Below are 27,500 nucleotides of genomic sequence, written 5' to 3' on the forward strand. Positions count from 1 at the left end.
GACACGGGCATGCTCATGCACTGCTGAGGTTGGCACAGGTGAGTTTTTCTTTAGTGGTCCTGTTGGTGCATGAGTGACTTCACTACTGCAGTCTTCACGATTTGTTGTGGATTCAGCTGTGACTAAAGATGTGTGTTTATCACTTTTTAGTTCTCTACAGTTTACCCCAGATTCAGATGTGAGTCCATTTTGGTGCTGCTGATTTACAAGTGGGGATATAGTAGAGCAGGTCTGATCAGGTGTGAATCCACTAGTGTAGTCTTGGAATTTGGAAATAAATCCTGGCGTAAACCCAGTGCCGTAATCCCGGGTCTTCCCGCTGCTCCCAGGTGTGAACGCTGCAGTGTAGTCCTGCAGAGCAGCGTCACTGAGCAGCTGCTCAACCTGCTGTGTGAGTGTAGAGTCCACACAGCCTCGTCTGTGCATGGCCTTCATCATCTGAACCAACAAGCTGTTCCTCTCCTGACACTTCACCACCAGGCAAGACAGCTTGGCCTGTTATTGGATGTCAGTCAAACTTCACAGCTCAGAGCAGTTTCAACAGAAGTACTGACACATGACAATAAAAGCTGTATCTCTCTTTCCTCACCTTTAAAGGAGCTATTTCCAGATCCGTCTGGCTCCTCTTTTTCAGGAGTGCATCATACTACAGTACAAACAAAATCAATAAAAAAAACACACATGATAATTACTGTTTACAAGATACAGATAACAACTGATCAGCACATAACACACAACTAACTGCTTTGATTGCAAAGCCACAGCTAACTGTTGCCACCTTAGCTCTGATGTCGTTGTAACGTGTCCTGAGTGAGATGAGAACAGCGCTCAGATCATCCTTGCTGCTCTGCCCTCGTTTTAGAGCAATATACTCTGAGTTGAGCTCCTCTAGAGCCACCGTCTGTGGACGTGGACACACACACACACACACACACACACACACACACACACACACACACACAGTGTTACAATCTGGTCTGTCTGCACTACAGTGGATGTGTTGTATGTTTGAAGCATCAACACTTAAACATGCTGCTGATTTAAAATCGAGTCTTGCAAGGTTGATTTCGAAGATGAAATTGAGGTTTCCATAGACTTTTCTTTACATTTCTATTAAAAAGGAGGAACACATTGGACCAGCTTTTGTGCCACACATGTTTTACAGTCTTTGTTCAGATTCAAGAATCAAATTTGTAACCGTTGCATATACAGTACAGGCAATTAGAGCTAATCTATGGTAAATATCAAATGAAAAAGAAAGATATTCTGTCTTTTCTTACCTTAGCCTTGAGCTGAGCTGTAAGGATGTTGTATTGCTCTTCTATTTGCGCCTTGAGTGACAAAGCATCAGTCTTCTCCCTGACCAGGCCTGTCAGTTTGCTCTGCATCTCTTTCACCTGCGGCAGACATAAACACCGGTTAGGTCTAACAAATAAATAAGAGACAGACACAAATAACAATGCATTAGTTTGGGTGTACACCTGGAGGTAAAGTGGGTGAAAAGCAATACCAAAAACAACAGGGAGTCCGAAATACGCTTATGCCATTTTTGTAATGTCTATTTGGTTAAATACCTGCATTATGAGGCTGTCATTTTCCTTTCTGGTTTCTTCCATCTGATTGGCTACATCTGTCAGCCTCACCACCTTCTCAGCTGCTTGGGCCGACTTTCTCTCTGCCTCCTCCCTCCTGACTTCTGATTGACACAATTCACTGTGCAGCCTCTTGGTCTGAACATGCCACAAACATAAACACGAACACATTAAGTTACGTAGTGAAATCTCCAATCCCATCTCAAGTTCTACTGAGTTCTCTATCACCTAAAGCTTGTGAGTGGACTTCGAGTCAGGGTTGTTTGGTCTAACTACTATTATGTAGTTTAATCAACAAGTGTCTCAAGTAAATATTCTCTTCTTTTACAACAAATGCCCACGAATGTTAAAGAAGGTTAATGTTAATGTGTAAACTCGCATCTACGTTGCTCTGGTCCAGTTTGTCTTGTGACATCTTTAATTCTGCTCCCAAATCTTCAATCTCCCTTATCAGATCACTTTGCTCCTGTAGTCCATCCGTGTTGCATTAAGTACAAAGTGATCCAACATAATGATACACGATGAACCACATTGCTTAAAGGATATTTAAAGTGACACTAAAGTAATGCATACAAGCATTAATCACACCACTCTTAATACCTGTGCAGAGCTTTCCCTGTGGTCATGAGTTGGAGATCTTTGTGCAGCTCCTGCTCCATCAAGAGTCTCAGTCTTCTTTGTGGTAACAGCACTGTTTGGATTCAGCAGATGCTGCTTCTGATTCCTCGCCCCTGTTTGTGTTTGGCTGGGCAGAGCCGCGTGGAGGCTGTTTCTTTCCTCTCTTAAGCCTTGAAGTAACAGCTTTATCTGCTTTTCTTCCTGTTTCAAACAACTGATTGAATGTTCAATTCGTTCTTCATCTTCTCTCAAACTGCTAACTGATTTTACTAACTTGTCCCGGTCTTCTTGTGAAGGTTCCTTGTCTCTCTGTTCCTTCAGACACTTAAGGGAATCAGTTAGTTTGTCTCTCTCTTCTTTCAAAAGGATCACCGTCTGGCTTAACTGGTCACTCTCTTTCTGTAAACGGTGCAGTGACTGCATGATTTGATCTCTCTCTTCTTTTCCACTTGAGAGAGATTCTAACAGTTTCTCTTTCTCTCTTTCGAGACCAGATAAAGACTCTGTCTCCTCTTTCAGGCTACCCATAGATCGTTTAAACTGGTCTCTCTCATCCTTCAGCCCACGGACTGTCCTGGTAAGGTGCTCTCTCTCTAGTTTGAGACCAGCCAGAGACTGAGAGATACTGTCTTTCTCCTCCTTCAGTCCCCAAACTGCCCGGGTTAACTGCTGTTTCACTTCTGTCTGTGTTTGGACTGAAAGAGCTACTTCTCTCTGCTGCTCCCTGAGAGCCTTTATGCAGCCTGACAGTTCCTCTTCTTCTGTTTTGAGACTCTGGACAGACTTTGTCAGCTGGCCCACTTGATCAGTCAGTGAACTAACATGCAGACTTCTTTGCAGGCTATTCTGCAACGGATCGTAGTGATTATCATGTTGAGAACCAAGTGCAGAAGCTGCACTCAAATCGTCTGGTTGTTGACTGGACACCAACTGTGGTCCTTCCTCTTTTAGCCCACTTTCCAAACTGTCCCCACATTCTTCTAGGTTCTGCTGTTGGAAATGTCCTAATATTGCAGCTGTAGATTCACTTTTCAATTGAAATCCACCAAGTTCCTTGCCAACCTGTGATTCCTCCGTACGCTGTTCACTCTCCACTAACCTTTGCTGTAGCTCCATGATGGTATTAAGATCATCCTCAGTCTTCTTGGTGAGTTCGGTAATCAAACACTCTTGTTCCTGGTTGTCCTGCTCCAGTCTGACTCTGTCTGCCTCCAGCTCGGAGATATGCTCCCTCAGCTGTGTTTGCTTCCTCTTGATCTCCTCATCTCTGAGCTCAATGTGAGCCAGAAGCTCCTGGATCCGGTCCGCCAAGGCCCGGTTCTCCTGATTCAGGGCCTGGACGAGATCATCCTGGGCGAAGGCGAGAATGGTGTTATCTTCAGCTCCAACAGTGGTGGGTAGTGGGCTAATCTGAGTATACAAAGAGGTAAAATTTGTCATTTACTGGAAAAATGTGTAACTGTAAGTTGGTCATTTCAGCTGTATAAGAAATTTGGGAACACTGCAACCCCTGTGACATACCTTTTCTCTTGAAGACCCCTGCTCCGCCTCTGCTTCTTGTTCCTCTTTCCTGAGTTGTAATTTCAGTTGTGTATTCTCTTGAGCCATCCTCTGCAGCTGCTCCTGTATGTGCTCCAGAGAGACCTCCAGCCGGTCACGTTGATCTTGAAGTGCTTCGAGATCCTCCCCCAACCCCAAGCTCCTGTAGGCGTCCCTAAGGGCATCAGATTCCTCACTAGGGCTTTCCTCCAGATTTACGATCCCTTTGGAGCACCAGGTCCCCAGTTTAAACTCATCTAGTGTCTCTGTAGTCAGGGAGAGTGACTGGAGGCTGGGGTTGGTTTTGGAACCGAGGTGGCAAAAGATTTTAGATGGCGTTTCTGATTTGGCAGATGAGGAGTAATCCTCTGTGTTGTTCTGCATGCTCTCTGCTGTGGCCTGGTGGTGAACAGGTGGAACTGCAGAGGAACGAGGCTGGCCTGTTCCCTCGGCCGACATAAGATGTTCCTACACAGGGATCACAGTTGTGGGTCAAAAGTTGTGAATCATGTATGTAAAAATTAAAATGACAAAACACATATACCATAATCCAAATGCATGTCTCTCAGTCAGCTATAGTGAAATATTGGTATTTGGATACACCTGTATAAGCATTTACAATAGAGGAGGTGGTTATGTAACCCTAAATCCTCGCAACAGAGCTTTCTCTCTCTGGGAGCATTCACCCTTTTCATGCTGTAATAACTTCTCATGAAATAACCAGAAGAAATTTACAACATTAAGCCAAAAATAACACCGGATTTAATATTTATGGACATACATATAGATATTCACGGCAGTATTATAAAAATGTGAATTTGGTTAGATACAGTAGCAGTTTTACTTTTAAAGGACATGTGGAAAGATCTGACAATAGAAAATGTCTTTCTAATATCATGATAGAGCATTTTTGTCTCTTGAGAACAGGACACCCATTGTGCAGTCGACCATCATGTCTGTTTTTGAATTGTGCTTGTGAGATATCCTGTACTCTCACGCTAATCATTCCACCTTTGTCGTTCACCTCTGTGCCCTGCAAGGGCTGGAAGACTGCCTTCCAGTACTTTGAACCATATAAATCAAATGAACTAAATATGACATTAAAACTAAAAAGTCTCATCACATTGGATGAGTTCAAACTTTAATTTTGGAACTTTTTAGAGATGTCTGTGATCATAATGAGACTACCTGATTTAAATAAAAGTTCTAATAATAATCATGTCTTACAAACCTCTCCAGAACTCCCCACTGAGGAATGTCCCATGGCAGTGGTATAGGAGAGAGTGTTGGACCCAGGACCCAGGCATGTGGACTCAGGCACCGTGGATGTTTGGTTAGCTGCGTCGGTAAGACTCTGCTGGAGTCTGTGGTTCTCCGCTTTCAGCTCTTCAACCTCCTCCATCAAGGAGTTTTCAGACAGCTTCAGCTGGTGCACCTCTGCCTTCATCTCCTCCACCTTGCAGCCTAGGAAGTGGCTGTTCTCCTGGGCCTCCTGGAGCTGCTCCACCAGTCCCCTCCGCTCTGTCATCCCATCCTCCTCTCTCTCCAGCAGCACCCTTAGATCCTCCTGCAGGCTCAGGATGAAGCCCTGCAGCCTGGCTTCATTTGAGTTTTGTTTTGGGTCTTTAACTCTCCCCCCCTGTATCTCTTTCTCACCTCCTCGCCCTCCTTCTCTCTCAATTCCCACACTTGGCTGCCATTGCCTCCTCCTCTCCTCCTTTCTCTCCTCCTCTCCTTCACCCTCTCCTCTCATGGGAGGCAGCCTCCCTTGTTCTTCCCAGTGTGTTACAGTCTCGGCAGTAAATCTGACTGCACTGATCATTGCCATGCCAGTGGCGGCACTCACAGTCATGTCCACTAGCTGTTTTTCTAAAGTGTAGATCCGGTTCTGTAGGCTCTGCTCTCTGTCCCGGGCCAGGCTGAGCTTGTGCTGGAGTTGGGTTTTATAATTCTCAAAGTACTGGGACTGGCGACTCATCTCCTCCTCTTTGGCCTTCAGCTGCCTCTGACAGCGCTGCAGTCGATCCCTCCAAACCCGCTCCCCTCGCTCCTTGTCCTGGGTCTGGACAGGAGGGAAGAGAGAAGGATAGAGACAGAGAGAAATATTAAAGAGAGAGATACAACAGTGGAGTCTGGAAAACCAGCTCCTGAGTTATCCTCGTTATGCCAACACTGTTACTCAAAGCTTGCTTTACAACATGTTTTAACCCCGATGGTCTCCTGAACATTAATGTCCTCTTAGAATATGGATTTGTTTGTGTTAGTGTTAGTATTGCAAAAGTTATTGTCTTTACTGTAGAGATTATCTGTTGTGACCTTTGTCTACTTTACTGTGCATGACCCAACAAACCAGTTTGCCCACTGGCAATTAATAAAGTTATCTATCTACTGAACCACCACAGTGTAATTACTTAAATGCAGATATACAATTATTATCCCTAAAATTACAGAAGTCTCAAAATTTGAAATTGAAAAGGAAAATTTTACTTGGAAACGGAAAGGGTTATTTCCCTTTTTTTTTTCCAGGCAAAATGAAACTTTATATGGCAAAAACAAAATAAGATAAATACTTCAACAATTGATAAATACTTATCAATTCATAAGAAGAGACAAAAATCGTATACTATATATGTTGTATCTCTGTCACTTTTTGCCATGTTTTTGACTGATCTACAGACAAAAAAGATTTGTCACATTTAGCTTTAAACTTGCATATCAAAATCCATTTTAACATAATCTTGCCTTCATAGCACTGCTTGCAATTTTAATTAAATTACTCCAGAGTGAAGGTCCTTGTCCATTATTTTGTCTATCCTTTGTACACTGAACAGGCATTTAGTCCAGACCTATGGAAGGTAAAACATGTGATTAAAGTTAACCTACAAGACTTACATATCCCTTACAGCTTCAGTTTGTACACCCGTGCCTATTGATGCTTGAGATCCGAAGCACTCACCATGGTCCTGACCTCCTCCCTGAGCATGTGGAGTCTCTGGTCCAGCCTCTGGGAGTGTTGCATGCTGGGGAGGTGGGAGGCAGAGGCTAGCTGATAGAGCTGTAGCAGCAGGCTCCTCTCTGACCTCTCTAACTCTCTGATCCTAACACCACACCACAACACAGACAAGCTAACATTACATCATCTTAATAAGTTCACACAAGTTTTCACATTGACATAAAGCGGGAAGGTTGAATAACTTAATATTTTAATTCAATCTAAATATCTACAAATTTGATTCAGTTTTACCTCCCAATGCGAGAAGAACAGATGAAAACATGCAAATAAAATCTCCCACAGCGAGTAATTCCAGGGGAGACATTAGTAGCAGCGTGCTCGCATGCAAGTGTGCAGTGCAGTCAGGTGTGTGTGTGTGTGTGTGATATGCGATATCACTTTGGCCAAAAGTGAGTATGTAGTAGCAGGTGTGTGTGTGTGTGTCACTGGATCCCCTCTCCCCCAGTCTCTCACCTGTTCCTCAGGTAGCTGTCAAACTGGAGGGTTGAATGTGCGCTATGCTCCAGCTCAGTTAGCATTGAGTCTGTTACCACGATAACAGAACTGCATCCGGTGCCCGTCATGTCTGATGAGGTCTTGTGATCCTCCATTGGTCAGCCTGTTTCAACTAGGTGAGGTTTACCTATGGCACAGGAACTGATGGAGTCAGACTTACTCAGTTCAGTAAGCAAAAAAAGTAAAACTGTTACACATCTTCTTTGTGATGCTGGTTTTGTTTTGGTTTGTATCTACACACCTGTCATAAACACACAGCCATTGGCAAAGATAAAAACAGACATAGGAAAAGATACACAAGTATAAAATACAGTCATCTATTATTCACCAAGTCAACAGCTTGGTAGCAAGTTGTCGAGCACAGGTATCTCTCAGGTTACCCCGCCTCCTAATCACCCTGTCTCCTCCTGCACCGCCCACCACATCTCACAAACCCTCCAACCCAAAACGCTCAAAGGGTAGGTTCACATTTGTACTCACATGCTCGTATGTGCACTGAAACTGTTTTCTTGTCGCTGTAATCATTCCCCGTGCATACTGCCCGTTAAGAGATATGGGTAGCTGACTATTGTTACCTAATAAGCAAGTAAGCTAGCAAGCAAGTCTGGCTAATGCATAACTAAATACAAGCAAGAAAACATAAGTCAATGAATAACCAATTCACGTTTGTATAATGAGAAAATTATTAATTTGCAGATTTTGTATTCTAAAAACATAAAAACCGCACAAACTTAAATAAGCTGTTGTAAAAATCCATGTACAAAGGTGTAAATTTTCAAAGGTAAACTTAAATAACAACCTGTTTTTTGCGCTCCACTGATTGTAGTTTCATCTCCTTAATGCAGCAACGAACTTCCACAAAGTTCAGCTTCTGCTCTGTGAACTTGGTTTTGCTGTTGTTTCCTTAGAAACACCACGGAACGTTGGACTTTGCCAGAAGCCTCCATATCCAGTTGGCACTCAGCTTGTTCACCCCCTTCCTCAGCACTGTGTTTTCGCTCTTCTTCCTCTCCTCCCTCCATCTCTCCTTTTCTATTGTCCGACTGGGCATTCTTTCAACCGAGGCTGTGGCTCTTCTCCCTTTAATAAATCCTCTGATTCAGAGTTTTCTCTCAGTAAATCCACGTGTTTGCTTCTCACAGAGGAGTTTTTATGTTCCAGGTCCAAGAACCACTATAGTATATGTTATTTATAAATAAATCTCACTTTAATCTCGTGTATATTTGTTTACTTATTATAGTTTCAAATATGTTTGCATTCCAGGTAAGGGTCAAAAGTGCACATTTTTCAAAAAGGCCATGGGGTTTTTGTGAGCTGTCTACAAATGCATAAAAAACAATTAGGTTTTGTTCCGTCCTCGCATGCCTCCACAGCACCTTAATACCTAAGAGAAAGGAAACATTGTTAAATGATTCCCTCATCATTAGCGTTGTTATCATCACCACTATAACTGTGTTAAAAAACTGATATGATACAGCGAATAAAGGTGCTACCTGATGTGGGTCCACGGTCACTTTCATTAAGGCCAAAGAATAAATGCTAAAGAGAAAAACAAAAATAGGAACAAAAACTAAAAGGAACACAAGGGGTTTAATCAACAGGTGAAAAAAAAGGGAGAGAAGAAAAAGAGTGTCAAGTTGTTAATAAAATAACACACATCATGAGTACGGCAGATGTAAACTCCTTCACATTCTCTCTTGCTAATCTTTGTCTAGTCACGTTACAGTTCACACATACTCCACCAGCCACAACAGAAAGCTTTCTTAGAAAGAAACAAATAGGATGTTAATATGTACCTTTTCCTCTATTTCTTTTATCTGTCTCTTTTGCAAGTCAAGCCTGGTCTCCAGCTCTCTAATTCTCTGCAAGGCAAAGACAGACGCGGTTAGGTATAGGTTAGTATAAAACTAAGACCCTTTGGCCAGATCTCATACAATCTAACAAAAGAAACGGTTGTTAAACAGTTAATAAGACCGTGATCCAACTATTCCTGTATATGCTCCAAATACTCTGCCTCTTTCCCATAATGCCTCTTTCTCCATGGTAGCTGTGCTGGGTAAGAATGAGCTGCCATGGCAACTGAAGAGCAGTTTTAACATTGAACAGTGGAAGTGACTCCATCTTTGAGACTTTAACCCCGAGTAGCTTTTTCACTGACTGCGGAATAACATAGTGTTCACTCTTTTACTCAGCTACAGTGTCTGTAAGTGTGTTCAGGGTTCAAAAAGGAGGATGCAAATTAATTGGCAAACACAAACGGACAGACATGGAATTATAAAAATAAAACAGCGGCTTTTTAATTTAATATCATCTGCTCCAAATGAATCTTTGGTGGGGCTGATGCTAAATGCTACAACCAAACACAGCTTAATCTTTCATGAAAACAAGCGGTTTAAGTCTTAATTATTAGACCACTGAGTCAGGCAGGAGACTGTGAAAGTGTGTAAACTAAAGCCCAACTGTTAGAAAGGGAACAATTTTACTGGACTTTTGGATCCATCTATAAACTATCAGTAGTTCCCATAGCTGTATTTAGTTAGTTAGTATATTTAAATCACTAGTTGATTAAAATTTGTTTCAAGTGTTTTGTGGTTAGAGATTAGAAAACAATGTTAGTATGTTACAGTGCAACTGATTCAGATGAAGTTTAAGGTGTAGTGATTGTTGACGTACTCAATGAATCACATATACTGTTCGAGCCATGGGTGTAAAACTAATGTGAGGGCAGCGGAGTGGAGGGATACTGAAGTGGGGTTGGAGGGGGGGTATTTAGATCACAATGATATACACACACACACACACATTAAATGCATTCTGTCTCATCTTTTCACTCTTCCACTTCTATGTATGCAGTTACAGATAGGGTTACAGGTTGCACACACAGGGATACTGCATCTTTCTCATAGCACCAGAGGTCTGGTGGGGTCAGACGTTTCAGACAGGTACCAGGGGTCAGATTGAGGGATGGCGGGACGCAGTAACCTGACTCGATTTATTTTAAGCCTTACCTCCTGGGCCTGCTGTAGGAGCTCCATGCGCTCCTGTAAGATCTGACTGTCAAACTGCCGGCTCTGCCGGAGAATCTGACGCCGCAGCTTCTCCACAGCTAGCCTCAGCTCCTCCCTCTGCCTGTCTGTCAGCGACTCGGCCACCGCCTGGCAGGCTGGCTGCTCCTGCTGCAGAGCGCTATACAGCGTGGCCTCCAGCTCCTCGATCCTCTGCACAGCCAGCCACATACACACATATACAGACACGCACAGACACACACACACACGTGGATGTGCACATGCGCATGCAAAAACACACAGGCATGCACAAGCACACACATGGAGGCACGCACACAAACAGATACACATACTCACGCAAACACACGCACACACACATACACACACACCACTGTGACCATGGCAGATATGAGGAACACTGTTCCACTTTAAATTGGGGGTTATTTAGGCTCGACCTTCACATGGTAACTTTAACAACACAAACCATCTTTTTATTCTCAGTCTCCTACAGATGCCTGACTGTTCCTGCAAAGTTACCATGTAAAAAACAAGCTTTCACCAGCACAATATAAAGTGGGACCATAAACACAAACCAAGCCCAAATCTAATGGTTAGAACTATATGGAGAGTGACGCAAGTGTTAACTTCTGTTTCCTGGGTATGGTCTATTTAAGTCAATGGGAGGGGAGAATGTTTTAAGATCATTAATGCTTACAAAATCTAACATTAAAATCTTATTAAACCCATTCTGTCTAACATTTTTCTTCAACTCTGATAGTTATCTACTTGAACCAAGTTACACAGGATATTCATAAAGGCAATATATCTTCATATTTTCTACAATTTTAGAGAGTAAATCAGTGATTTTTTAAATCAGTGATACCTCAGAAGATATAAGAGCAATAGGCCAATAAACAAGAAGCCAAATACGAATTCAGAGGCTTACATTGATGAATTTAGACTTCAGTGGTAAAAGATGCAGTATCCCAACACAATGCAACAAATTTACAAATCTTTATGGAGGATGTTGCATTCATGATGTTTAATGGGGTTCCAAATGTTTATGTGTCACGCTGGAATGGCAATGTGGCACCCCTGCATTACTCACTCACTTTTTCATGAACCATTATTTCTTGTACACAACCTTGGTTATTCTTGCAATTAATATAAATGAGTGGATTTTGTCTGTTTGAGAGGCTTTGGCCAACTTTTATATAAAGGGACAAGGTCGTACTGCTTCAGGCTGCGTACCATGTAGGCCTGATCCAAGGCCTGCTTCCTGTAGTCCAACTCTTCCTCGAGGAATCCCTTCTGCTTACTGAACAGCTCCTGCAACAAGATGTGATAATATATAATACACGATGTGGTATCACAACTGAATGGTAGAGTACAGAACATACTGTTCAATCAGGAAAACTTTGAGTGGTAACATTTTACATCTGGGCAGGCTTTTTGACATTAAAACAGCAGAAAACCGATAAACAGCTTGTTTTGGGTATATGACAGTGAAAAGTCAGGTATATGATCCTCTTAAATTTAAATAGATAGTCAAAATGTTAGAAGATTGCATACTCTAATGGTAAATTGATTTTTCACCTTGTCATTTTCCAGGTCGATCATCTTCTGTGTAAGGGCAACCTCTGTGCTATCTATCTGCTTCAACCACTATACAGGCAGGATTGGGGATAAAGAGGAAAGACGATGGATTAATGCTTTCTCAGAAGCTAAGATAACTTTATTATTTTCATCCATATTTTACTTAACAAAAATGACTCAAATGTAGTGGCTGTTTTCGAAATAAATGAAGTGTTATGGCAATGTGAGTCCACTGAGTGCCAGTAAAAACACTTTCACTCACCTTTTCACACAGTGAGATCACCGTCCCTGCTTGGATCACCGCCACCTGCTCCTCATTTCTGAGATTCTACAAAAAAATAAATAAAAAACACACAAGGAGTTATCAGAAATTAAAAGAATACAAGATATTTAAAAAAGAAAAGGTCTTATTTTAATCTAACAGTATGTTTGAACTAACCCCATTATCCCCCAGGATATCCAGTTTCTTCATCAGGTCAGGAATGATTACATCCTGCAAGTGAATGTCAGACATCAAATTGACGGTGTGCAGTCTTAAAAGGAAAATAGTCTGTGTTTGTGTAAGTGTGTTATCACCTTGACTCCCTGCTGGTGGCAGTAGATCTGCAGGGCGCTGCTACTGTTCTCAGGGAACGCTGACATGTGGAGATTGAGGGCAGGAGATCTGCGCTCCCTCTCCTACAGAAAGTACACACCATGTTAATACTAATATATATATATACACATGGACCCACACACACATAAAAAAACATCATGACATCAGCCAAACTAACATTTCTGCAAGTCCTACACTCGCGTAATAGTTCATCATAACACTGATGGCAGTGTACAGTGAATGACAGATACTGAACGTAAATGAGAGTGAAAAGGGAGTGAATGAGGGATTTACTTACATGACACTGAAAACATGGTCAGGATCTGCCAAAATGAGGAAGGTGGAAACCCATAAATTTAAATGGGAAACCAAACCAAAATGGAGTATGAAAACACATGCTGAAACTCAAAACTGAGAATGTGATCTCAAACAGAAATTTAGGCACATCTACTACATTAATAGATGCAATATCAACGGATATGAGCGATGCTACATGCCTATTAAACCTTTAGGTCACTAAATTACACTACATTGTTCCGTAAATATCCATGGACATACAGTAAGCTCTTATCTTATGGAAAATGTAAACAAAATGTAGGACACACATGCAAAAATGATAAACAAAATGAACAACGATGGGATTGAATATTGAAATTGAATGTATTTTATTCAATTAAAAATTATATTCATCCTAAAAACAACATTCTTTCATTTAAAAAAATATTCCCGTTCAGTGGAGGGGGTGTGCACACAGCTGCCATGCAAAACAATGCAAAACAAAGATGCATACAGAGGAGGGCTCAAGTGTGTATAAGTGAACAGTGCATCTGTCTGTCTGTCGAGTCACTGTATGTAGGTCTTGCGCCTGGAACTGAGATTGTTGTTGTCGCCTCCTGGTGACAGTTTGATGTTGGTACAGTCCCTTACTTCCAGTTCCAGCACTCTGAATTCCAGCAGCTCATTCTGATCGTGGGCGTCCTGAACCTCAGCCTGCAGCCGCGACTCCGCCTGCTGCAACGCACATATCTACACACACACACACACACACACACACACACACACACACACACACACACACACACACACACACACACACACACACACACACACACACACACACACACACACACACACACACACACACACACACCTTTTTTATAATGGTTTTACATGTTTTACAAAGCATTATGAATACTCTGAATAATGGATGTCCTGAAGTTATCATAATTTTAGCATCCCATGAATCATCCCAAATTAACAATCTCATAATAGCGTTAAATCTGCTCAAATTTGAATTCACTTTTATCTACAAATTATGGCCAAATTATATTACTGGTTGTGCTTTTCTGGTTGTATCATATAAGAAGGTCATAGATCACTAAAGCGTGAGCACTCAGCACAAGGCTGGGTATCAAAGCTTTTTGGGATCGTATTTCTTTTTATTTATTTTGTCTATGAGTACTGTGCTCTATAGATGGAACAAACTTCCATAAAATTCAAAACTTTTAAATCCACTTTAAAAAACTATTAAAGGGGTGATAGAATGCAAAACCGATTTTACCCTGTCATAGTTGAATAACGACAGTTGGGTGGGTAAATAGGACATACATATAAGCTCAAAATCCCATTGACACCCCTTTACTATGAAAATTTCATATTTTGAAACTGCCGCTGAAAACGGGCGAATCCCAACAAAGCCGGAAGTTGACGTCAACCTCCCAAAAACCGGAACCTTTGTCAGCCCATGTGTCAGTACCCGATCCGTTCCACCTGCACAATCCGTTCTGCGCATGTGCAAGATGACACGTATGCCATGACGTAGGCGCAGTTGATAATGCTGCGTTCATTCCACCACCACCTTGGAATAACGGCACCGCTTCCACCTGCACGATCCGTTCTGCGCATGCGCAAGATGTTCACACGCTAGCCTCCAGCTAACGTTAGTTAGCTAATAGCTAATTCGGCGGACCGCTAGGTGATTATAGCGGTCTGCCGTTAGCCTCCCCCGGGAAGCTAACGTTAGTTTAGCTAACGGTTAATTCGGCGGACCGCTAGGTGATTATAGCGGTCTGCCGTTAGCCTCCACCGGGAAGCTAACGTTAGTTTAGCTAACGGTTAATTTGGCTAACCGCTAGCTGATTGCAGCGGTCTGCCGTTAGCCTCAACAGTTAAGCTAACGTTAGTTTAGCTAACAGCTAATTCGGCTAACCGCTAGCTGAGACAGCATGTAAACTTTAAAAGACCCTCAAAATAAAACTTGAAAATAAACGTTAACATATATAACAGCTGTTACGTCAGTTCTACTTTACTTGTGCTCATTTAAAATACAATCACTCAATACTTGTCTTTATTGTTATTACTGTAATGTCTTAATTTAGCTGTAGCTTGCTTTTCCCATTAAGTTTAACTTAACGTTATTTTAGACTGAATCTAGCTGCAGAAACAACGTAACCAGTGGGGCGGTGCCTGTTATTTCGAGGTGGCATGAACGCAGCATTATCATCTGCGCCTACGTCATGGCATACGTGTCATCTTGCACATGCGCAGAACGGATTGTGCAGGTGGAACGGATCGGGTACTGACCATTGACATGGTACTGACACCATGGGTGTATTAAGAGAACGGTCACGCCCCAACATTTACATAGGCTACACAACTGACCTGAGATCAGGTAGTCTTCTGAATCTAGGTCGTGCAGATCTCAGAAAATGTATACATTGTTCATATGCTATTTTACCATTAAATTCACTTCTGAGAATTTTTTATGCGAGAAATCAACTACTTAGAGTTCAAATATGGGCCGTTTTACGAAAATTGATGTCTAATTGCAAATTTTGTCCGACTGTGTGTCGGACTTCAGAGACTGGTGCTGCCTGTGTTGCTGCCTCGCCGCCTGGCCTGCCTTCCTCCACAGACCCCGGCTTGCTGTGAGCCCGATTGAGCTCCGGCACGGCTGCTGCAGCCCACAGCACCTCATACCCGCGCAAAGTCACTGTTTGGGCTGGTGGACTACTACCAAACGCCGCTGCTCTGACAGAGCGCCTGTACTCCGCAACTCCCCTCTTCCTGCTAGCTAGCTAAATGCCAGGTGTATGTGAGTGAAAGCGCGGTCAGCGAGCTTGTTACGCCAGCATTCTCTTACCACAGATTCTAGTTAATCTTATAATGTGTGTAATTATAATGTGTTGAGTTATTTAAAGAAACGATTGGGAAAATAAACGCCGCTTGTCCATGAGTCTCATTGATAGAGCCTGCGGCTGGATGGAGCTCTATCAATGAGAGCTAGCTTGCCTCCTCTTAGAATTCCTCTGGAATTCACAAATATTCATTAACTTGAAATCGGACACCGTTGTTAGCTTTATAAAACATAGAGTTAGATGTTGTATAAGTGGCGTGACGAAATTCAAACGTAAATATAATTAATTACGCCACCAAAAATGAAGCTAACTACCCGCAATCTGTACACATAGGATTGCAGGGACAGTCGCATCAAAACCCATAGCTCACAAATATTTTAACTTGACGGACATGTTCTTTTTTTATGTTTTGCTAACGAAACCCGTACAGCTCACAAATATTCATTAACTTGAAATCGGACACCGTTGTTAGCTTTATAAAACATATAGTTATATGTTGTTTAGCTAAGTGGCGTGACATGTGTGTAACATTTGGTAAGAGATTGCTGGTGTAACAAGCTCGCTGACCGCGCTCTCACACACGGGCCATTTAGCTAGCAGGAAGAGAGGAGATGCAGGCCCTGGAGCTTTGTTGTCAGGGCAGCGGCGTTTGGTAGTAGTCCACCAGCCCAAACGGTGACTTTGCGCTGGGTATGAGGTGCTGTGGGCGGCAGACGTGCGTCGAGCTCAATCGAGCTCACAGCAAGCCGGGTCTGTGGAGGAAGGCAGGCCGCAGGCGAGCCAGCAACACAGGCAGCTGAACTCCGACACACAGTTTTACCAAATTTGCAATTAGCCATCCATTTTCGTAAAACGGCCCATATTTGAGCTTTATATAGTTGATTTCTCGCATAAAAAGTCTCGAGAAGTGAATTTGGTAAGGAAACATTGCAGTGTCTGGAATATGAGATTCTGGCGTTTCTAATGTCTGTGTATTGGGGATTCGCTCAACCAATCAGCACACCCCCTAATGTGTGTGTATGGCGAAGTCGCTCAACCAATCAGCGGCTCTGCCGTATTTATGCGGTTCGGGCTAAGGCTCAACCAAGCAGCGCGCAGCTCATCTAAATATTCATGACCATACCATATTTGGAATAAAAGCTCTTGTTACAAATAGGGCCAAAACACAGGGATGCATAAGGGCCAATAAAATATCAACCAGGCCATTTTCAGCCCAACTAATGTTACATACCCCATTAGGAGACCATAAGGAACAGTGTGAAATACCCTATATAATCATTCTATCACCCCTTTAAGTTTAATTACACTTTGCTTCTGATTTAGCCTTAAACACTCATATTTGTTTCCTAGGAATTACATCATCAGTTTCACTTTTGATCTTTTTAATTTTCTATTAAAATAGTTTCTAACTTTTTATTATAGCAATAGCAAAACTGAAAAATATTAAATGATACCAAGCTCTAGATGGCAGTAAGTCTGCAATGATGCAGTATCCTGACACAGTATCTGTTGTCAATAAAGTGATGCATCTAAAGTCAGTAAAGGCTAATGCAAACTACCTTCTCGTGAAGTTCCTGGTTGGTCCTGAGCAAGTACTGCTTCTCCTCCACCCACTTTGAATCCTGCCATAACAATCAAACACAATATCAGCAAGAGTGGTAACAGGAAAGTAAGGAAAATATCCCTGATGTTATCCCCGATAACATCTATTGTATTTCCAAATGACACATGCAAATGTACCATAGATACAAATAGACAGGAACAGAGTGGCAGTGGCACATGTTTATTGATCCAGAGAAATGAAGACCTCTCCTGAGCTAACAGCCAAAGGAACTGCATTCACAGTCATCCAGAGTTCAAAGTAACAGGAGAAGAATGAGATCGGAGAGGTGAAAAACAGACGAACAGCAAATCAAATTAACAGCTGGATCAAGCCACAGTGGAGCAGGCAACATGAAACTAAGAGTAGTGATATGAATTCATCAGAATAATTTCAGTGATCCTCATGATAGTTAGTATAGGTAATAATTAAGCCATATGTCAGAAGTTATTTCAATCTACTTAGTTTTGACAAAACAGCCGAGGCTTTTCTACTACACAAAATGCTAAATTTGGCTTAGGTCCTAAGACCAAGATATTTTTGTACATATTAAATAAACTAAATGTAAACTGTATTTTCATATCAAAAAAAGGTGAGACACTACTGGATTATGATCATGTATATCAATCTATGGCTGACAGGAATCAAAAGTGGTTTAAGCCTCCTCTGATGGCTTGACATTGCTGAAAGGCCCAATAAGAAACAGAACCAACAAGGAGGGATAGAGGGTGCAGAGGAGCATGCAGACGTGACATCACAGAATTCTGCAGCAGACCTGGTCAGCATAGAAGCCAGCCCAGGAGCAGAGCAGCCAGACAGACATGCAGGAGGGCCAGTGAGAGCAGGATCAGTGAGCTCCTGTCACCATCCCTTTTCTTTGTTACCTGCCCCCTCTCGGCCAGGGCCTTCTCCAGGTCCACCATCTTGGCCTGGCAGCTGTTGAGCTCCATCTGCAGCTGCTCACGTGTCTGTGGAAGGGAAGATCAGCCATCAGGGACCAATTTCAAAAATTGGCTAGACAACACAAGAACCGACTCTAAAAACTTTACGTGGTATTACTGAAAAACACACATTTCAATAATTTACTAGACTTGGAAGTTACAGTATTTTGACTTCTTATGCCCTAAGTATGTATAGTTTTTGTTGTAAAGAAAAATGTTTGAGAACCATTTGGATCATGGCTAAACGGGGAAGAGAGGTAAAAAGTGATAGTACCCTGGCCTCCCTCTCAGCATCCACAGAGCCCCCCGTCTGCTCTTGGAGAAGGGCATAGGCCCGCTGGAGAGCCTGGTACTCTCTGGTCAACTGACGGAAGCGAAGCTCGGACTCTTCACGGGAAATTATCTTTATTTAAGAAAAATAGAAATTAAAGACATTAAAAAGACAGGGTCAAACACACACACACAAACCTTTACCTAAATAACCCTAAATTATCTTTAATGTTCTGTCCTTTTTCTGTCCTGTCAGCTATCTCTCATGTATGCAGCACATCTTTCAGCTGTATAGAATATAGTTTCAATCATTTTTTTCAATGTAGGATTTTCTTACCTCTTCCAAATCTTCCTCTGGGGTTGCAGGCGTGCGGTCAGTGAGGTCAGTGTTGTAGGAGGTCAGAGAGGAGGTCTCAGAGTCTATAGACTCCTCATCAAACCCAAAATATGTCTCCACAACATGCCTCTGCAGAGAAGATGAAAGGAGAACAGAGGATATGCACATTGTTGTATAACACAGTGATTTTTTGTACAGTAATAGTTTATTCACCAATATTCTGTCTAAAACTTTTCCAAACCAGGTACCGTCATTCTCTTTATCTCAGGCAAAGTAAGTCCGATCATATCTCTGGGTGTTTGTTTACATCTTTCTTGTTATTAACTTTTCCAAACCCCACAGAGTCCTTACCATCATGTTTATAAGTCATCTCCTGGCAACCAGAGAAGTAAAGGCAGACTAAGGCACAGAGGCAAATGAAGGACGAGAAGTAGAGGATAAGGAGAATGTACTCCGTCATATTGCTTCAAGACCAAAAACAACACAATACTATAAAGAATCTTCCCAAAATATGTCTGTCATATCTTGGACTATACTAGCTGATTTATATAGAGCTGTGCAGGCTGTCCAAAAAGCACAATTGTTGCACTCCAACACAAATTGAAAAAGCAGACAACAAAGCTTCTGGTTACAATCAAAGTACTCCTCCAGAAAAACCAAAAAGGCAGCTTGTGGTTTTTGTCTCCAAGCTCATGTAGACTACATTAAAAATTCCAAAAAAAGAGAGACAAATTTCCAGGTGCAAGTCCAAGAGCCAATCCGCTGTGCCCAACCCTGTATCAACCTTGCCAAGGTGACAAACTAGTTCCAGCAGAAGAGGTAGGAGAAAATATATGACAAGCATCTACAAACTCCCCCTCCTAGCAACATCATAGACACTAAAATGTCCCCTGGTGTATTAGCCCAAACATGCACACACCCATATCACTTCATTGTCATCGTCATTTATTTTTCCAACATAGTCGCCTCACCTTATTAGGTTTCATAATCCCTTCTCCTCTTTATTCACACACAAGGAAGCACAGATAAAAAAAGACACAAACTGTTGTGCACAAATTAAGCTTGCCATTTTTGCAATAAATGTATTCATGACCGCACAATAACACTAAATACACAAAATAAAATAAAACCGAAATGAACAAATACATTTCCACTAGCTGTGGTGATTGATTGATGCAGGAGTTGCGTGTGTGCTCAGCGTGATGCTCCCAGCTGTGAGGGAAACTGCCATCATTGTCTCCTGAGCCCAATTAAACACAACCATGCACAAAGAGATGCACACACACTCAATTAAAAACAGGACTTTAGAAGCAGTCAACCATAGATAAGGTAGTTGCTTAGTTATGCACCACTGGATTTTAAAACACTCATGGACACTTACTTTAGACAGTTTGAAAGGTTTCCTCCTGTTTTTTTTGCTCATCACCAATCGGTCACGTTCCTAAAGACAAACACACAGTAGATCAAGATCAAGACTCGGAGAGCTGCAAAGGCTTCACACAGCTCAATCAAAACAATTACTGTCATCAAAATATTTCATGCGGCCATGTGAAATTTGGTCTTTTTCTACAAAATTGGAGGTCAAATAAGAATGCAGGAAATTTAAAATCAAACTGTACTGATAATTGAGATGAAGTGGTAACAGTGGACAGCAAACAATTCAATCAATAGAATCAAGCATGTGGGTTGAAGCACTTGGATGAGTCGGGCTGTTATGGGAAGGTAAAGAAAATAGTGTGGGAGGGGAAAGATGGGTGGAGATGAATACATGAGACATTCTCTGCTGAATCAGAGATTGTGTAGAAATGTTCTTAAACCAATAATACATTCCACCAAACACAACAACTGCCCCTTCTGAAAATATAAGGTATTCCCCAAAGCCAGTGGCATCCAAAAGGAAGAGAGGAGCAGGAAAAGTGCTTTCACATGGCAAAATCATATTATCTGACAGCATATATCGTTAAATCGCCCAGCCCTATCCCATTTTACTACAATCTTTGATTATTTTCGAGAACAAAGTGCGAGATATCAGTGCTCATAAAAGAAACATATGTTAGTCATATGTTAAAAACAGGGACACTAACTTGACACACACTAAAACCAATTAGAATTGATTGATTTCGTCACAAAATTGAATCTGGTTTGAGTAAAATCCTGACCTGCGTGAGCTCATCGATGATGCCACGCTGCTCAGAAACCTGCAGCTTGAGGAACTCCACTTCCTGTTCCTCGTGGGCATGGCTCAGGTCTGTGAGGGAGCTTGGCCGCTTCAGCTGGGACTGAATGGATTGTTGCTGTGAGGGGGGCCGAGAGGAGGCGGCTTTTTCCTTCTGAGGGAGGGAGACAGAGAGAGAGGCCAAATTATGGTCGTACGGAGAAATGCTTCTCCTCAAATGGCCAGTAGAGGTCCTGCTTCCTTTTTTGATCATAATTTCAGGGACACTCAAAGTACAGTAACACAATCCCACTTCCTTTACAGATTACAACATATCTGGTATTTTCTAGTAGTATTTGAACTTTGGATGAATCTTTAACTAGAGAGAAGAAGAAAACAACAGAGAGTAGAAGTAGTAAAACATTTACTGGGTGCATCTCACCATCTCAGCGTTGTCTCGGCTCAGGTTCTTCAGTTTCTCCTCCATGCGTTGCAGCGTTTGCAGGAGGTCGTCATTCTTCTTGGACAGCCGCTTGTTCTTCTCAAACATGGGCTTCATCTGGCTCTCAGCTTCTCGCACCCGCTTCAACTGGACCGAGGAAGGAAACAGGGAGGGGAAACAATGTAGTCTTAAGTCTTCTAGTGACACAGAATTTCCAGTTTGAGCAGGAGGGGCAAGATCGAGGCTGGACAGCTTAGAAAATTAAATGTTTTAATACAAGTTTAAGTACTCGTTAAGTGTAACTGTGTGTGTGTGTGTGTGTGTGTGTGTGTGTGTGTGTGTGTGTGTGTGTGTGTGTGTGTGTGTGTGTGTGTGTGTGTGTGTGTGTGTGTGTGTGTTTCTCACTAGTTCATTCCTCTCATCCGCCAGCAGTGCATTTCTGTCCTCCAGTTTCCTGATGACCGAGTGGAGCTCCGCAATCTTCAGCTGGAACCTCCTTATGTCACGCTCCTCCACCTCCTGTGGAGCAGGGGGGAGGGGAGAGGAGGAGGAAGATAAAAACTAAAAAAAAGGGAGTACATGCAGACAGGCAGGTAATTCATTGAGGTGGATGGGAAAGAGGAAGTGATGGGATAAAGGATGAGATGCCATTTCACTGTGCCACTGTGAACCTGTATGTGCAGCATACACATCCAGCTTCTCATGAATGGATGAGCTGTATGTGCAGGTGTGACTTAATGTACAGATATACAATGTTGTACATCTACATATGACATATGATTGATGTTTTTCCTGGTCACTAGGCGAAAATAAATTATGCACTTAAAGTCTGAAGGTATCCCTGAAAATGTAAATGGCGGGGTGAGTCTGCCTGCCATAAAGACCTGCTAAAGAAACAAGAACACATGCAGTATAATTTTATTATTATCTTTTTTTAGTCTAATTAAATTTTCAATCAGGAATTACAACAATTACACTTTTACTCTATGATACCTAAAGCCAAGGTACTGGCAGCTAATGCGAAGAACCAATCTAAAGCCAGTATCCTTCCTTTAATTTCAATGCTATTTTAGATAGCATCATAGTTCAATCATAGTTTTGCCACCTACAATGTAATATTTTGCATCCTTTCATTAAAAAAAATAATAGTTATGAACTTAAAGTCTGAAGGTATCCGTGAAAATATATATGCATGTAAAGCTTGTGCACATTTTAGAGTGCCCATAATATTAATGCAATTATGCATATGTACAGATGCATGTGTATACCTGGTTGCTGAGCAGGTCTGAATTGTCCCCCAGCCCAGGCACCAGCTCTCTCTTGGGGCTGCCATGGTTGTGTCTCTCAGCCTCCCGTACCTGACCCAGCTGCTCATCCAGGGCTTCCTTCTGAAGCTGAAGCTTCTGGGTGAAGCCGGCCTGCACCCCCAGCTCCCTCTCCAGGGCACACATCACCCGGTCCTTTGCCTTCAACTCATCCATCTAAAAAAGGGATGGATAAGAACATGGTGGTGGGTGGTGGAAAGAGTAAGTGAGTGAGTCTGTCTTCCATTAAATCCCAGTTACAGCCCATATTAATCACTGAAACTTTTCACAATAAATAATACGTAGTGCAGATATTTCTGAGATCATGATACAGTACATCACAAATGTTTATGAAATTCAGCAAAAATTGTGAGTATCTTGTTTACATGAAATACATTGTTATTGTTATTTATGTGCAAACAATTAGGTTTAATGTTATGTGACCTTAAGTCCAACACTGTCTACACCTGTACGCTCCAATGGCCGAGAATAGAATAAGGGAGCGACGGTGTTTTAACTTTTAAAATAAAGTGCTTTAGCGGTTATTAATTTATGAAGCTTTGTTCTTGCTCTGCATTCACACAACTGCTTCTGATAATGTTCCCGCTACTACTTCCCTCCGTATTTTGTTCTTTAATGCTGGTATTTCCTGCGCTGCCTGCTATCCATCACTGAGCCGGCCATGCTTTACTCTTTTACCACTCTGTCTCCAAATATTATTAAGTCTCCCTGTTCAAACATTCCTTTACTAACAATAATGCCTGATGTAGCCCTACTGTATGTAAAAGGTTTAATGAGTAACTGCGGCAGGTATTCAGACTTTTATTTTTGCAGATAAGCACCACATGGTGAGATAGGCTAAGACAGACAGTACAGCAATTAGCCTCTAACCTTCATACAATGTCCGTGAGATAAGCAGGGAAGCAGATGTCAGCGTGTGAGGGACTCTTGGTGATATTCAAATGTGGTTGAGACAGACAAGGACTATAAAAATAACAGCTGCTAGGTTTGTCAAGGTAAGGAATAATAATAATAATAATAATAATAATAATAATAATAATAATAGATGGTTTACAGGGTAATAGGGCAATGTAAGATCTGTTTTTAGTTGTTCCACATTTTGTAATTTAATTAAGGTTAGCTTGTTGTGATGGACGAATAGGACACTCTCCAACAGAGGCTCAACAGGGAAGTAATCATATATGGTGTTGAAGTTTAAAGGCCCTAAAACTAAATTTTCTCAATCAGCTTCTTACTTACTGAGCATTACTGCAAAGTTAGAAGAGTTTTGGTTATTTCAATTCCGAGATTTCTGTCTGTGTGTTTTGCAACAGGGATTTAACGACATTTTAATTTAAATGAGATGAGAGTTGTGGGAGTTTGTTTGGTTGGCTTTTTTTGCCAGACCACTGGCAATGAAATGTGATCAAACCACACCCACCAAGTCCTGATGAGGCACATTAGCTCAGTTCTTCAGTGTTAAACACTAAGGGCAGGATTGTTTCTAATTTGGCCGTGAATATTTAAAGTTACTTTAACTGGCATACCAAGGTAAATAAAGGTTAAATAGAATAAATAAGTTCTAATACATTTAAAGGATTTGTTGTGTAACATATTATATCATATTATAGAGTCACAAGAAAGTATATCATCAACAGTGTCTTTAGGCAATCTTTAAAATTATTAGATTTATCTAAAGACTTAGCTAGTGACCATGCCAGTTTAAGATAAGACATGTATAGTGTCTCTAGTGCGTGTCTTCCCAGCAGCATGTGGTCTCACCAGTCGGCGGATGTCTCTCTCACAGTCCCGTTTGATGCGATTCACCTCATCCTGGTGCTGTTGGTAGGCCGTGCGGAGATCTACTGCTTTGGCTTTATCGGCCTGCAGAGCATTTGCATGCGCCTCCTCAGCCTGCTTCCTGGCTGTCTTATGCTCCTGGATCTAAAAAAACAAACAAAAAAACACATATACACAATAATATGAATTCACACAAAACCAAAAGCAACAAAGAGAGTGACACTCGTGCATTTATAAACACACATCCTATCTCATTAGACAGTTGGAATGATAGATGCCCCGTTTGTCTGGAAAGGCTACAACGAAACAATAGCTTGGCAACGGGCTTTTCCATCCTGCTTCCTGTTTTTCAGCAGCAAGTTTTACAAGGTTTACACAGTCTCACATCAACTACACACACACACACACACACACACACACACACACACACACACACACACACACACACACACACACACACACACACACACACACACACACACACACACACACACACACACACACACACACACACACACACACACAAAATGGTAAAAAAATGTTTTTCTTGATCAAAGAACATACAATGCCCTCATAAAATGTCCAATCTGCAACACATATTTTACAATTCTGAGAGGTCTCCGTCTAAATACAACAGAAAAACAAACAAACCACCACAGTTCACAGTCTAAGTGCTTTGAATATGGTACGGTGCATTACTGTCACCTAAATACGTGCTGCTACCTACCTCCTGCTGTAGCTTTATCCTCTCCCCATCAAAAGCTCTTCTGGCTTCCTCCCGAGCCTCTCCGAGGAGAGCATTTTTTAGCTTGTCAGCGGCTCCATCTCTCAGTGCATTTACAAGCCCCTGGAGCCTCTGCACCTCAGCATCGCGGATCTTGATGGCCCGGGCCTGTTCGACTTCATGCTGCCGTGCCAGGGTCTCACGGGCAGCCGCTATCTCACGTAGCTTTTCTTCATGGAGTTTGGCGCGCAGATCAGTTAGTGCGACAGCATGCTTGTGCTGCTCAAGTTCCCGAGCCTGCCGCTGCTCCTGGAGCCGCTCACGGAGCTTACATATCTGGGAGAGCGAAAACATTTTGCCATTAGAGTTGCATAAGAATCCACTCTACCAGTCATTGTCATACCAATTACAGGCCGCCAGCATGTTCATCCATTTGCCCCCAGACTGTGTGCACCACTACAATAACTTCATTTGCAAGTTTGTGCTTCAAGACCTGGCAGTCTTAAACAAAACGGATAAATAGCTATATTGAGTGGTGATTTATTACATCGTATTATATTTATTAGGAAGACACTAAAATGGAGAACAGTTATGGTGCCTGTGAAGGCTTAAATAAATGTTAAATCAAAAATATTTTTTCCTGCACCTACTTATATCTTCGTCTGCTCAGATTAATTTTATCATGATAACAGTCACACCCTGACTGTCAATATTATACTTTATGCACTGCTGTTGACATTCTTACATGCATTGCTCCAGATGCCATCTTGCAGATGTTTTTAATGCAAAGTGCATATGTTTAAAACATGGCTTTTCTCTGTAAGAACTGAATCCCAATACTGTTACTGCCCTTCTCCAAGTAAAACCATGCAAAGAAGGGCACGGAGAGCATATTTGTTTGTCAATAACAAGACACAAGGCAAGACAAACCGCCTTGACACCTTTTCCAAACTGTGTACAAGGTTAGAACGGCAGGCCAAACAGGCACTGAATACATAAAATTCCTGGTAGGCCATGTGTGTACACTGATGACAATGTGTGCATCAATAACACCTTGGTAATGAGACACTGGAAACAACTATTAACATCTAGTGAAAGTCCAACTTGTGGAACTAAGTTTAGGTATAATCTCATACTGTGCAATCGCCATTATTACAGCTCCTACTACAAGTAGGTGAATCTCTTTATTTACACATCATATTCAGCAGCAAGCAAAAAGATAAAAACTTAAACTAGGGTTTTATTTTAGAATCAAATCCTGCCTTTCATTGGTTATTATTATTATATTACTATGGTGATGTTTTATACATGCATGCTTTGTCTCAAAGTTTCTGCACTGGACACTGTATACCATGGATCTCTGAGGTTCATCACTGGTTTTAAAGCCCTCACTCACCATTGTGAAATGTATGAACGTGTTGGATGGCCTTCTCTATCAACACAGAGACTTAAAGACTGGCATATCTTCATATACAAGGCTGTTTTAGGTCTACTTCCATCCTACCTTCTGACCTATATCAGTGTAAATAGTATCGGGACTTACAATCTTCATTCCTAGGATCTTTTCCTTCTGTCTGTTCCAAAGTTTAGAACTGAGCTGGGGAAAAAGGCGTTTAAGTTTGTTGTTCCCTTCACATGGAACAAGTTACAAAAATCCATTAAACTTAATGAGGTGTCATTAGTTGCTTTTAAGAGGATGTTGATTGACTTGGAGGCAGCCACATCTGGCTGTAGATGTTTTGCCTGATACGTTTAGGAATGTGGTTGACTTTGAGGGATTTGCTGTTTTAGTTGTTTTCTATTTTTAGGGTTTGTGTATTTTGTGTATTTTGTTTTTGTATGTATGTGTGGTTGTACTGCTCCATGTCTTGGCCAGCACATGCTTGAAAAAGAGATCTTTAATCTCAATGAGTCTCTTCCTGGTTAAATAAGGGTGAATAAAAACATTTAAATAATAATTACTTCTTAATATGTGTGCTTGTATTAAATATTAGCTGCAGTGGAAAATAAGTATTTACAACTTTGTGACTGTGACCCTAGTATATAAATAATTAATTTAAATTGGCCAGCCTCTCCTTTTTCTGCCTCTATTGTGATGATTAAAAGGGGACTACCTCTCTACGGTCACTGTCATCATTTTTCTACCAAGGCCTCCACATCTTCCCGCTCACCTTGGCCCGCTCCTGCTGCAGCTCAATTTGGGTGTCCATGAGTTTGCTCCTCAGTTCCTCGTTGGTGGCCGGCACCGAGTCAGTCATTACCTCTGTTTTCTCCAGCTTCCTTCCCTTCTTAAGGGGTGGGGCTGCAAGGGGTGTGGTTGAGGACATCGCTCTCTGG

At 41.8% G+C, this 27,500-nt stretch overlaps 2 protein-coding genes across 3 annotated transcripts in view; both read right to left on the bottom strand.

Annotated features, from left to right (window-relative positions):
* The window catches only part of LOC120566893, a 15,259-nt gene extending 7,098 nt beyond the window's left edge, over positions 1–8,161 (bottom strand). The window contains exons 1-11 of one of the 2 annotated variants that reach the window (XM_039813575.1): positions 8,057–8,161; positions 7,216–7,384; positions 6,706–6,847; positions 4,981–5,811; positions 3,732–4,217; positions 2,193–3,620; positions 1,575–1,730; positions 1,281–1,397; positions 779–901; positions 590–646; positions 1–495 (exon numbers count right to left, since the gene is read on the bottom strand). The exon at positions 1–495 is cut by the window's left edge and continues 60 nt beyond it. In XM_039813575.1, coding sequence (XP_039669509.1) covers positions 1–495; positions 590–646; positions 779–901; positions 1,281–1,397; positions 1,575–1,730; positions 2,193–3,620; positions 3,732–4,217; positions 4,981–5,811; positions 6,706–6,847; positions 7,216–7,352 — 3,972 coding nt within the window. In that variant the 5' untranslated portion in view covers positions 7,353–7,384; positions 8,057–8,161. Of the gene's footprint in view, positions 496–589; positions 647–778; positions 902–1,280; positions 1,398–1,574; positions 1,731–2,192; positions 3,621–3,731; positions 4,218–4,980; positions 5,812–6,705; positions 6,875–7,215; positions 7,385–8,056 lie in introns of both variants that reach the window. The other variant, XM_039813574.1, reaches the window with a different exon arrangement.
* Positions 8,162–8,552: 391 nt separating this feature from the next.
* The window catches only part of jakmip1 (janus kinase and microtubule interacting protein 1), a 28,579-nt gene continuing 9,631 nt past the window's right edge, over positions 8,553–27,500 (bottom strand). Inside the window, exons 2-23 of the mRNA XM_039813576.1 lie at positions 27,335–27,500; positions 25,167–25,499; positions 24,422–24,583; positions 22,604–22,816; positions 21,741–21,854; positions 21,336–21,482; positions 20,898–21,068; positions 20,120–20,179; positions 18,739–18,867; positions 18,406–18,534; positions 18,075–18,158; positions 17,150–17,212; positions 13,381–13,479; positions 12,435–12,536; positions 12,298–12,351; positions 12,121–12,186; positions 11,859–11,927; positions 11,514–11,591; positions 10,266–10,475; positions 9,054–9,119; positions 8,751–8,827; positions 8,553–8,641 (exon numbers count right to left, since the gene is read on the bottom strand). The exon at positions 27,335–27,500 is cut by the window's right edge and continues 143 nt beyond it. Of these exons, the coding sequence (XP_039669510.1) occupies positions 8,777–8,827; positions 9,054–9,119; positions 10,266–10,475; positions 11,514–11,591; positions 11,859–11,927; positions 12,121–12,186; positions 12,298–12,351; positions 12,435–12,536; positions 13,381–13,479; positions 17,150–17,212; positions 18,075–18,158; positions 18,406–18,534; positions 18,739–18,867; positions 20,120–20,179; positions 20,898–21,068; positions 21,336–21,482; positions 21,741–21,854; positions 22,604–22,816; positions 24,422–24,583; positions 25,167–25,499; positions 27,335–27,490 (2,556 nt within the window). The 5' untranslated portion in view covers positions 27,491–27,500 and the 3' untranslated portion in view covers positions 8,553–8,641; positions 8,751–8,776. The remainder of the gene's footprint in view (positions 8,642–8,750; positions 8,828–9,053; positions 9,120–10,265; positions 10,476–11,513; positions 11,592–11,858; positions 11,928–12,120; positions 12,187–12,297; positions 12,352–12,434; positions 12,537–13,380; positions 13,480–17,149; positions 17,213–18,074; positions 18,159–18,405; positions 18,535–18,738; positions 18,868–20,119; positions 20,180–20,897; positions 21,069–21,335; positions 21,483–21,740; positions 21,855–22,603; positions 22,817–24,421; positions 24,584–25,166; positions 25,500–27,334) is intronic.

Source organism: Perca fluviatilis, chromosome 10 (genome assembly GCF_010015445.1).
Source record: "Perca fluviatilis chromosome 10, GENO_Pfluv_1.0, whole genome shotgun sequence".
Taxonomy (NCBI): domain Eukaryota; kingdom Metazoa; phylum Chordata; class Actinopteri; order Perciformes; family Percidae; genus Perca; species Perca fluviatilis.